The sequence below is a fragment of the Syngnathus leptorhynchus genome, chromosome 4 (genome assembly GCF_054491065.1).
Source record: "Syngnathus leptorhynchus isolate UIUO chromosome 4, UIUO_Slep, whole genome shotgun sequence".
NCBI lineage: Eukaryota > Metazoa > Chordata > Actinopteri > Syngnathiformes > Syngnathidae > Syngnathus > Syngnathus leptorhynchus.
The window spans coordinates 814,430-826,826 of NC_141198.1; the positions used below are offsets into that span (position 1 = coordinate 814,430).

Below are 12,397 nucleotides of genomic sequence, written 5' to 3' on the forward strand. Positions count from 1 at the left end.
GCCAAAAATTGGCATTGGCCTCAGGCTCAAAAACTGCATATAGGTCAGGCACTACAATCGATATATAAAACCTACACCTGAAGGCTACAGGTACATACCGTAATTTTCGGACTATAAATCGCTCCGGATTATAAATTGCACCAGCCATAAAATGCACAATAAAGTGAAAAAAACATATACAAGTCGCTATGGAGTATAAGTCGCACTTTTGGGGCAAATGTATTTGTCAGAATCCAACACCGAAAACAGACATGAACCAGCAACAACAGGCTTAACGATACGGTATGCTAACGTAACATATACACAAACGAGGAGCTGAGAACGGGCCTGACGTAACATTCAGAGTTATTCAAGTAAGTATTACATGAATAACACGTTTATCAAACCATCTGTGTCACTCCAATTCATTAAATCCATCTATGTGCTTTATGTAAACAATGCTACATACGCGTATGCGCCGCATATGCTGACATTGGACTATTTGTTTATTTGTTTGCATTTCTAATTATACCACAGATCCATATCACGATATATAAAGTATATTTCAAATAACTATCATATTACAACAACATTATCAAACCATTTGTGTCACTCCATATTATTAAATTCATCGATCATCTATTAGGTAAACAACGCAGCATACACTCGCCCTCGGATTCGTCGTGATTTGCATTTCTAATTATTCCACAGACCCAAATAACGATATATAAAGTATATTTTAAATAACTATCATATAGTAAAAATATTATCAAACCATCTGTGTCGCTCCAATTCATTAAATCCATCGATCGTGCTTTAAGTAAACGATGCTGCCTATGTGCCACATATGCTGACGTCCGACCCGTTGCAAATTGCATTTCTAATTATACCACAGACCCATATAACGGTATATATAGTATATTTTAAATAACTATCATATTACAACATTATCAAACCATCTGTGTCACTCCAAATCATTAAATAGATCGATCAAATTCCTCGTTCTTCATGTCAACAATGGCCCGCGTGGGCTGCAGCGATCTAGTATATAACTATGTTGTAGCGTTAACAAAGTACCAAGAAAGATGTGGGTTTGGTAAACGGTTCTTTATTTAACAAAACAAGAGTTCAACGAGCCAACAACTACTGAACTTCCAGCCACGGATATGGAAGAGAGTTCCATAAATAAGACCGGGCGTGCGTAAAAGCCATGTCCGAGCCCCATCCACCGTCCCCGGACAGCCAACCGGCCGAGCGCCGGCCCCCGACTTCCATCCACAATAGTGAAAGAGAGCTCCCGTCGAGAAGGACCAGGCGTGCGTAAAAGCCATAATAGTTTTTCAAACCTTCTGTGTCACTCCAAATAATTAAATCCTTCAAACTCTTTGTCCTACGTGTCACTTACAAACAAAGCCGTTAATGATGCCGGCAGTATGTGGGTTCCTTCGTCATCTTCGTCATCCCGTGATCAAATCCTTTGTCTTTTATGTAAACAACCCCCGCGCGGCACGGGTGACGTCACTTGCAGTTCAAATGACAGTAATCCCTTGCTACATCGCGGTTCGTTTTTCGCGGTTTCACTACATCGCGGATTTTTGAATTTTGAAAATTTTTGAAAAAAATCACATATAAGTCGCTCAGGAGTATAAGTCGCCCCCCCACCCAAACTATGACAAAAAACGCGACTTATAGTCCAAACATTACGGTACATTCATACAAATCATACAATAGGTGGTGTGAATTTTGGAATTTATTTAAATGTGACATCTGTTCCAGCATGACTGTATCCCAGATCAGAAAATGCCCCAACCAAAAGTGAAAGAAGCTAGAGTATTGTCTGTGTCGGGGCTAAGGAAACTAAAAGAAAAAAAATTATTGCACGAAAGAGGTTTTTTTTATTTATTTATTTTTTAAAATCAGACTTTGATATAGAGTAGACCTATATATTATTGCCGCATTTGATTTATTACCTCCTTTAAAATGCTGAGTTAAAACCAACCCAATTTTAGTTAAAAGTTGGTCTTTTTGCAGAACGCAAAATTGGGTGAAATTGCCCCAACTTCCTGGGCGTGTCCAGTTTTTAACCCAGCAGTTTTAATGGTGTATGTTTTTTTTTTTTTATTATATTATTATTCATTATTATATTTGTACCGTATTTTTCGGACTAAAAGTCGCTCCGGAATTATAGGTCGCATAAGCCATAAAATGCACAATAATGTGAAAAAAACCCATATAAGTCGCTCCGGAGTATAGGTCGTATTTTGGGGGAAATTTATTTGACAAAATCCAACACCAAGAACAGACATGAACGTGCAACAACAGGCTAAACGAGAGGTATGCTAACGTGACATAAACACAAACGAAGAGCTGAGAACGGGCCTGACGTAACATTCAGTTATTCTAATAACTATTACATAAATAACACATTTATAAAACCATCTGTGTCACTCCAATTCATTGAATCCATCGATCATCCTTTATGTAAACAATGCCGTGTATGCGCCGCATATGCGCCGCGCCGCCGGACTCGTAAGTTGCATTTCTAATGATTATATATATATATATATATATATATATATATATATATATATATATATATATATATATATATATATATAGTATACTTCAAATAACTATCATATTCAACAATATTATCAAACCATCTGTGTTACTCCAAATCATTAAATCCATCGATCAAATTCCTCGTACTTTGTCAACAACGCCGCGCGTGCGCCCTAACATCAGACTCGTCATTACACAGGACCGGGCGTGCGTAAAAGCCATGTCCGAGCCCCATCCACCGTCCCCGGACAGCCACCAGGCCGAGCGCCGGCCCCCCAACTTCCATCCACAGAGGTGAAAGAGACTTCCGTAGAATAGGACCGGGCGTGCGTAAAAGCCATGTCTGAGCCCCATCCACCGTCCCCCGCCGGCCCCCGACTTCCATCCACGGAGGTGAAGGAGAGCTCCGTAGAGTAGGACCTGGCGTGCGTAACAGCCATGTCCGAGCCCCATCCACCGTCTCCGGACAACCACCCAGCCGAGTGCCGGCCTCCGACTTCCATCCACGGAGGTGAAAGAGAGGTCCGTCGAGTAGGACCGGGAATGCGTGAAAGCCATAATAGTTTTTCAAACCTTCTGTGTCACTCCAAATCATTAAATCCTTCAAACGCTTTGTCCTCTGTGTCGGTTACAAACAAAGCCGCTAATGATGCCAGTAGTACGTGGGGCCCTTCATCATCTTCGTCATCCCGTGATCGAATCTTTGGCCTTTATGTAAACAACCGCCGCGCGGCTGACGTCACTTGAAATTCAAATTACAGTAACCCCTTGCTACATCGCGGTTTCACTTATTTTTTTTTTAATTGTGAACATTTGTGAAAAAATTCACATATAAGTCGCTCCTCAGTATAAGTCGCCCCCCCTCCCCCAACCCAAACTAAGAAGAAAAAAAACGGGACTTATAGTCCGAAAATTACTGTATTTCTTTTTTGGGGGGGGGGGTCAATTCATTTTTTTTGTGGAAAACTTTTAGTGGCAGCCACTCCAGACCTTTTTGGCTTGATGGGAAAAAAAAAAAAGTCCTCCATTTTTGCTATTTGTGGGACAGCCCTATTTCCCCGGAGTAGCACGTGTCCGCTGTATATAATTATTTTGGCACAGCTCTAGTCACAATGAAGAGACAACAAAACACTCCAAGCGTTGTCTTGTTCTAACAACAACAATATTAGAAAGAGTGTAGACTAGACAGGAAAAATTTATCCGTGTCACTCCATATTATTAAGTCCATAGGAATCTTCATCCGCTGTTTCAAAAAACACAACACAAAAAAAACACAAAAAAAAAAAAAACAGCGGATGACGACAGCCTCGTTGTCAGTTGCAGCTCCAATTATTCCACAGATCTCCGTATATAACTATATTGTAGCATTACCAAAGTACCAGAAAATACGTGGGTTTGGTAACCGGCTCTTTATTTTACAAATCAAGAGCTCAGCATATGACACAGTGCTACAAGCAAGCGCCCTGGATCGCTGAACCATCTGTGTCACTCCAAATCATAAAATATCCTGACTTCAGAAGTCAGTGAATGGAACTCATTGTCAGTGAGGCTCCAATTATTCCACAGCCAGAGTGCGCCCTCATGCGGTTTAAAGTGAAAATAACGTGAAGTGATCAACTAGGAGCCCGAGCTGGTGTGTGAGGCAGAAAGGTTCCGACTAGACATAGTCGGACTTGCCTCCACACATAGTTTGGGCTCTGGTACAAGCCCTCTCGAGAGGAGCTGGACTCTCTTCCACTCTGGAGTTGCCCACGGTGAGAGGCGTCGAGCAGGTGTTGGCATACTTATTGCCCCCCGGCTGGGCGCCTGCACATTGGGGTTCACCCCGGTGAGCGAGAGGGTAGCCTCCCTCCGCCTTCGGGTGGGGGGACGGGTCCTGACTGTTATTTGTGTCTATGCACCAAACGGCAGCTCAGAGTAGCCACCCTTCTTGGAGTCCCTGGAGGAAGTGCTGAAGAGCGCTCCTTCTGGGGACTCCATCGTTCTGCTGGGTGACTTCAATGCTCACGTAGGCAATGACAGTGAGACCTGGAATGGTATGATTGGGAGGAACGGCTCCCCCGATCTGAACCCGAGCGGTGTTCTATTGTTGGACTTCTGTGCTCGACACGGATTTTCTATAATGAACACCATGTTCAAGCATAAGGGTGTCCATGTGTGCACTTGGCACCAGGACACCCTAGGCCGCAGTTCGTTGATCGATCTTGTAGTCGTGTCATCGGATTTGCGGCCGCATGTTTTGGACACTCGGGTAAAGAGAGGGGCGGAGCTGTCAACTGATCACCACCTGGTGGTGGGTTGGCTCCGATGGTGGGGGAAGATGCCGGTCCGACCTGGCAGACCCAAACGCTCTGTGAGGGTCTGCTGGGAACGTCTGGCAGAATCCGCTGTCAGGAAGAGCTTCAACTCCCACCTCCGGCAGAGCTTTTCCCACGTCCCGGGAGAGGCGGGGGACATTGAGTCCGAGTGGACCATGTTCCGCGCCTCCATTGTTGAGGCAGCCGACCGGAGCTGTGGCCGTAAGGTTGTTGGTGCCTGTCGTGGCGGCGATCCTCGAACCCGCTGGTGGACACCGGCGGTAAGGAATGCCGTCAAGCTGAAGAAGGAGTCCTATAGGGTCATTTTGGCCTGCGGGACTCCGGAGGCAGCTGACAGGTACCGGATAGCCAAGCGGAACGCGACTTCGGTGGTTGCTGAGGCAAAAACCGGGGCGTGGGAGAAGTTTGGCGAGGCCATGGAGAATGACTTCCGGACGGCTTCGAGGAAATTCTGGTCCACCATCCGGCGTCTCAGGAGGGGGAAGCAGTGCACGGTCAACACTGTTTACAGTGGAGATGGTGTGCTGCTGACCTCGACTCGGGATGTCGTGAGTCAGTGGGGGGAATACTTCGAAGACCTCCTTAATTCCACCGACACGCCTTCCTTTGTGGAAGCAGGGCCTGAGGACTCAGAGGCGGACTCTCCAGTCTCGGAGGTCGAAGTCACTGAGGTAGTTAAAAAAACTGCTCGGTGGCAAGGCCCAGGGGGTGGATGAGATCCGCCCGGCGTTCTTAAAGGCTCTGGATGTTGTGGGGCGGTCATGGCTGACACGCCTCTACAGCATTGCGTGGACATCGGGGACGATGTCTCTGGATTGGCAGACTGGGGTGGTGGTTCCCCTCTTTAAGAAGGGGGACCGGAGGGTGTGTTCCAATTACAGGGGAATCACACTCCTCAGCCTCCCTGGTAAGGTCTATTCAGGGGTGCTGGAGAGGAGGATCCGTCGGGAGGTCGAGCCTTGGATTCAGGAGGAGCAGTGTGGCTTTCGTCCTGGCCGTGGAACAGCTCTACACCCTCGGCAGGATCCTCGAGGGTGCATGGGAGTTCGCCCAACCAGTCCACATGTGTTTTGTGGACTTGGAGAAGGTGTTCCACCGTGTCCCTCGGGAGGTTCTCTGGAGGGTGCTTCGGGAGTACGGGGTGCCGAGCCAACTGATAAGGGCAGTTCGGTCCCTGTATCACCGATGGCAGAGTTTGGTCCGCATTTCCGGCAGTAAGTCGGATTCGTTCCCAGTGAGGGTTGGACTCCGCCAAGGCTGCCCTTTGTCACCGATTTTGTTCATAATTTTTATGGACAGAATTTCTAGGCGCAGCCGAGGCGTTGAGGGGGTCCGGTTTGGGGACCTCAGCATCGCGTCACTGCTTTTTGCAGATGATGTGGTGCTGTTGGCGTCTTCAGTCCGTGATCTCCAGCTCTCACTGGAGCGGTTCGCAGCCGAGTGTGAAGCGGTCGGGATGAGGGTCAGCACCTCCAAACCCGAGTCCATGGTCCTTGGTCGGAAAAGGGTGGAATGCCCTCTCCGGATCGGGGATGAGATCCTGCCCCAAGTGGAGGAGTTCAAGTATCTTGGGGTCTTGGTCATGAGTGAGGGCAGGATGGAGCGCGAGATCGACAGGCGGATCGGTGCAGCGTCGGCAGTAATGCAGACTTTGTACCGGTCCGTCGTGGTGAAGAGAGAGTTGAGCCAAAAGGCAAAGCTCTCGATTTACCGGTCGATCTACGCTCCTACCCTCACCTATGGTCACGAGCTATGGGTCGTGACCGAAAGAACGAGATCCAGGATACAAGCGGCCGAAACGAGTTTCCTCCGCAGGGTGTCCGGGCTCTCTCTTAGAGATAGGGTGAGAAGCTCGGTCATCCGGGAGAGACTCGGAGTAGAGCCGCTGCTCCTCCACGTTGAGAGGAGCCAGATGAGGTGGCTCGGGCATCTCATCAGGATGCCTCCTGGACACCTCCCTGGGGAGGTGTTCCGGGCATGTCCCACCGGTAGGAGACCCCGGGGACGACCCAGGACGCGCTGGAGAGACTATGTCTCTCGGCTGGCCTGGGAACGCCTTGGGATCCCCCAGGATGAGCTGGATTAAGTGGCTGGGGAGAGGGAGGTCTGGGAGTCCCTCCTAAAGCTGCTGCTCCCGCGACCCGACGCCGGATAAGCGGAAGACGATGGATGGATGGTGATCAACTATACTGTAAGTCAGTAATGTGTTAATGATCAAATAAACATTTGTGAATATTTACACATATAAATCGCTCCTGAGTATAACTTGCCCCCCCCCACCCAAACTATGAAAAAAAAAAAAAAATGCGACTTATAGTCGAAAAATACGGTACTTATCAACATGTACCAGATCTGAGCTACGTAGTGAGGAAAGCTTCCAAACATCTTTCCAAACCAACTATAGAATAATGGGCTACAGTAAAACATGTACAAAAGTACTTGAAGGGTGCAAAGGAAAAGATGTGTTACAAAAAGAGCCACTTGGGTTGGGAGCATTCAGTGATGCAAAGTGGGCAGAACACGATACTGGCAGACGAAATACTTCAGGTTATTGTGTCAGTTTAAGTCAATTTGGTCCCTTGATTTTATGGAAAACAAAAAGACAAGCAACAGTAGCTATAATAACGTGTCAAGCTGAATACTTTGAGAATATTTGTCATTTTTTACATGCACCGATCCGACTTTTTCAGTTTCGATACCGATGCCGTGGCTTTGCGTATTGGTCGATACCCGATACCGATCCGATATTATGGTTGACTTAACAAGCTACATTGACTTAACATCTCTACATGTGGAACAGAAAAGACTAAAGGCAATGGCATCAGGCATGACTACACAGTTCTTTCCTAAAACAAAATGTAACAAGATAAAGCAGATTAATGCAATGAACTATTTGTAACAAAAGTTGTGCAACAGCAGCAATAAAGTGTATCAGCATTTAAATTCAAGTAAATTAGGATACAAACTTCTTAAAAAAAATACAAATGTTCCAGCTGAAACTGCACTGGACAAATATAGAAAGGGTGATCAAGCACACAGTAACCAAATATTAAAAGAAATAGTAAACGTAAACATTAGGTGCGTTAACAGCTGTGTAGGTCCACCTCCCGCTCTCTTTGATCTGCTCAACTGCTGGAACTCCTGGTGCTTCGTTGCGTGGTGTTTCTGGAGATGCTTAATTAAATTGGTAGTACTATAACTGGCAGTACTACTACCACCCCTGGCAACATTAGCTTTTCAGACATTACAAACTGCCGTCGAGGTAGTTGGCGTGTTCAGTTTAAAGTACCTCCACACAGCTGACTCTTTCGTTCGCTCCATGTTTGCGTTTGTTTAGAAAACTCTCGTGGCATGCGGCACGCGTGCTGCTGACGTATGACGTAGCCCGCGTCCCAATAGATTAAGAAAAGGATCGGCCCACAGTTCGGCTGCATTTTCCGATACCCGATCCATCTATTTTGTTGATATCGAACCGATATCCGATCCAGATATCGGATCGGTACATCTCTAATTGGGACGCGGGCTACGGATAATGGGGTGCGGACTGTTGGAATAATCTCGGGGGAAGCCTTGGCCTGCCAGACCAGGAGGCCTTATCTTTTACGAGTTTACGACTCTCCTTTAAACTAAATGCTTTGTATTTAGTTCAAGGAATGTCTTTTGATCCCCGTCAGCCTTATGTTTCCTTCCTGTCATGGTACTTTTGTGTTTGTTCTGTAAGAAGTCTTCACTGACAATGAGCAGGGCTTATTTGTGTAGGCAAGATGTTCTTTGTTTAGTTTAAAGGGACTTCATTCCTTTTAGTTAACTGTAGCTTTGATTCATAGATTGTATATGATCGAAACTGGTAATATACAGTTTGAAGTAGTCACATTAAAGTTATCTCATATTTACTCAATGTTCGTTTAAGGAACTGTATATCAGTTACCGGACATTTACTTAATATGTATTGAAATGTTTAGGTAGGACTAGCTATTCATTATTATTGTGTTGTGTTAGTTTACTAAGAAAATAAACTTAGCAAGGGTTTAGTTGCATTGTTCCACAGGTAAGCGGCATTCAACGTGCTTCAAGTTATCTGATCACAGTCGAGGAGGAGTCAGCCACCCATGGAGAAGACAACTGGTTGGGTGAAGAAATCAGACTCTACGACTCCACTGCGGGGGGCATGGGCCGACAAGTGCTAAATCACACTACACTATATTCCTTAGCTAATCAGCGTTGCTACAACCACTATCTCCCCTCCCTTTAGTGTAGCAACGCCTCTGTAACCAGGTCAACCAAAACATTAAAAAGAGGAGCACGTGGAGGAGGAACTCAGAACTGGTGGAGATTGTAACTGAGCTTCCTTTCTCTATCGTTCTCCTCGTGAGTAAACTCATCCTGGTTGTCTTCTCCTCTTTGTTCCAGCATGTGATGTAGTGTCTGATGATATTTAGACCCAACAATATCCAACTTTTTTTTTCACCATTGTAATCTGATGTGTTTTCAAAGTGTTCTTTTAATTTTTCTGACCAGTGTATTTTCATTTTGCATGTATCTACCACCAATATGAGAGCAAGTGGGGCTGTTAGAATATGTGCTATATACATTCTAGCTTTTATTTTGAAGTATGCTACGCAATAAAAAACAGGTGTGGTCAATCAGTTGATTAGCACTGGCAAAACAAAGTAAAGCGTGTTGGTGTTTTCTGTTCTCTGTCTGCACAGTATTTGTGTTTTATTGAAATAACTGATGTTTGCAAAGTGGGGGGTGAATTTGTGCCAATGCCAAATGACGTGAAAGCGCGATATAAATGAAAATGTATTGTATTTTATTAATTGTCACACGCACACGCACACACACACACACACACACACACACAGTAGATAGTGCATAGGGAGAAAAAATGCTGGGCAAAATAATAATTGGAATTTGTGGTGTTGGCACTGGAACAGCTGACTGATGGACATCCATTTTGCGGATGAAAGACGCGGGACAAGAAAGTAAAAAAAAAAAGGATGGACGACTGCGTTTTTTTCAGCGATTCATGTAATCGCCTTGACCCGTGTTGAGTACTGAGAGACCTCTCACTCCGTCCCTGATGAACGCACATTTAATTGATGACTGACAGAAACACACCCAGCCCGTCTCACGTGTCTTTATTATACTACATTCACCCAGGATGCGTAATGAATGATGGGCGGTGTTCACTTGCGTGTGCAAGTGTCATTCCTGCCACATGTACCAGAGAAGAGCTGGGGACATATTCATTTAAATAAGGGGGAAAATAACCACTTTTTTCATGTTCTTGGCAACAATGGACGACAGAACAACTGCAGCTGATTTATTCCTGTTATCTCTTAAGTCCTGCAAACTACGGGACCATCATGAAACACACAGCTTCTAGTGAATTCTGCAGCCTTATTGGTGTGCATGACTGCAGCTTGAAGCACTATTGGGGTATTGATCTTATTCAATGTTCTGTGAGGTCGTTTGGTTCACTGGTTTGGTTTGTGCGATCGAAACTCAAAGCCTGGGTATGATTCCCATGTGCTGAGTGGCACTTAATTATTTATGATGTTAATGTTCATTTTGGCTGCATTGTCTCAGAGAAACACACAAATGTACTCACTAACAAAAAAGTGACTGGAATATTTTATAGATGATAGCAATGGTGATGAGCTTTTTATTTTGGGGGGCCGAATGACGGCTGAAGGACTGATGGAAGTGCTTGACGGAAGAACCTTTTAAATATAACGTGGACAGACGATAGGACGGACAATTATGTTAAAATTTAGGATGAAATTACCATGACGAAAGGTTTGTCACCACTGAGGAGAGGATCCGCACCACACAACTTGTTGCAACTGATGCTCACAGACTGTGGACCAATCTATCTTGAGGAGGCGGAGGTGTTACCCCATACCAGGGAAAAATCAAATCAACCCTTAGCAATTTCAATTGACTGTATAATGACGTTTGAACAATTCTGCTTACATTAAGCCTCTCAGAACGCGTCGTGTTTTCGTAGGTTGTCATAGGTTAAGAACAACAAAGAACATGTTTTGTTTAAAAATATCTGCCGACATTATATTTTCAAAAGCAGTTTAAAACTAATTTGTCGTATTACTTACCAGAGGCTGAATTTGTTTACGTAGTAAACTAGTGCCCAAAGCAAGAGGTGGCCACTCTTCATGTCGTTTACCTAATTAGTGTGACACTTTTGTATTCACACTATTGTTATTCTACTTTATTTTTCTTCTTATTATTATTAAACAATTTATTCCTCCCACTTTTTTGACACCTAACTACTCCCACATGCTTTAACCGATTCACCCCATTCCAACTTTCACACGTTCCAAAAATTCACGGCATGATTGCTAGTATTTTATTTGTTCATAACATTTACCGTTTTTGCATAATTAGCAAATTTGTGCCTTAAAATCCCCCATTTATTCTTAATGGCGTATTAGACACGAGCGACGTATACGACCGAGTTCGAATTTTGACATCTGACAACTTTTTTCATGATTTCTTTCCTTAACTCATTTATTTTTTTTATTTTTTATTCATTCATTTAATTTTAATTTAAAATCATAATTTTACCAAATGGCATTTATTTAAATTTAAAAACATCATTTTACCAAACGTCATTTACCATCTTTATTTCTTGATTAATCATTCCACCACAGCGGTCCTAAGCTGCTGTTTAGCTCAGTAAGAAGAGAATGGAGCTGTAAACACGAGCGCTGTTCCCGTGCGAGTTCGAATCACGCTTGGCCAATAATTTTTTTTCATTCATTCAATTTTAACACATCACTTTAATAATTATTTTCATCATCATCATTAATTTACCATTTGTATTTTATTTAATCATCATTATTAGTTTACCATTTTTATGTCATTTAATCATCATTTCGAGTCCCACAATAGTGTGAAGTGCCTTCGCCTTCACATGCAATTTCTCCAGAAATTGCCAATTCTAGTTACAGTATATTCTTGATACGCCTCTGTAGTGTAGCATAAAAATCAAAAGTAGAACTTGTGTAATTTTTATCCTGGCTGTCTGGGACCCACCCAAAATGGGTCTGCAACGCACTTTTGGGTTCCAACACACCAGATAAGAATCACTGTTCAAGATGAAATTGCAATTTTCCTCATCAGCAGACTCACCTGACTGTGGATGGCAGTAGTTGGTGTGATTGTGACACTGGCAGGGCTGGCATCCAGTGCTGCTGAAGTGGAAGAAACCTGGGTGGCATTCGTCACACTTGGGTCCATACACTCCTGCCTTGCACGCACATATCCCTGAGCTGAAAGGGCAATAGGGAAGATATAGTTTCTGAACACAGTACAAAGTATGAAAAGGAAAGTACCGGTAATGGTACAACAGTATATAAAATAATGCAAGACTTGCAGTTGAGAGGAACAATCCTGAATACAAACTCCAATTCCAATGAAGCTGGATAATTGTTAAAAACATATATAAAAACCAAACTCCTTTCCCACATACATTCAATTCAATACAATATTAAATTCAAACTGACAGAATATTT

General features: G+C 44.1%; 1 protein-coding gene across 1 annotated transcript in view; it reads right to left on the bottom strand.

Moving 5' to 3' along the window:
- Positions 1-12,397, bottom strand: part of LOC147057602 (multiple epidermal growth factor-like domains protein 9) — a 78,593-nt gene that overhangs the window by 30,570 nt on the left and 35,626 nt on the right. The window contains exon 3 of the mRNA XM_085908962.1: positions 12,015-12,154. Coding sequence (XP_085765088.1) covers positions 12,015-12,154 — 140 coding nt within the window. The remainder of the gene's footprint in view (positions 1-12,014; positions 12,155-12,397) is intronic.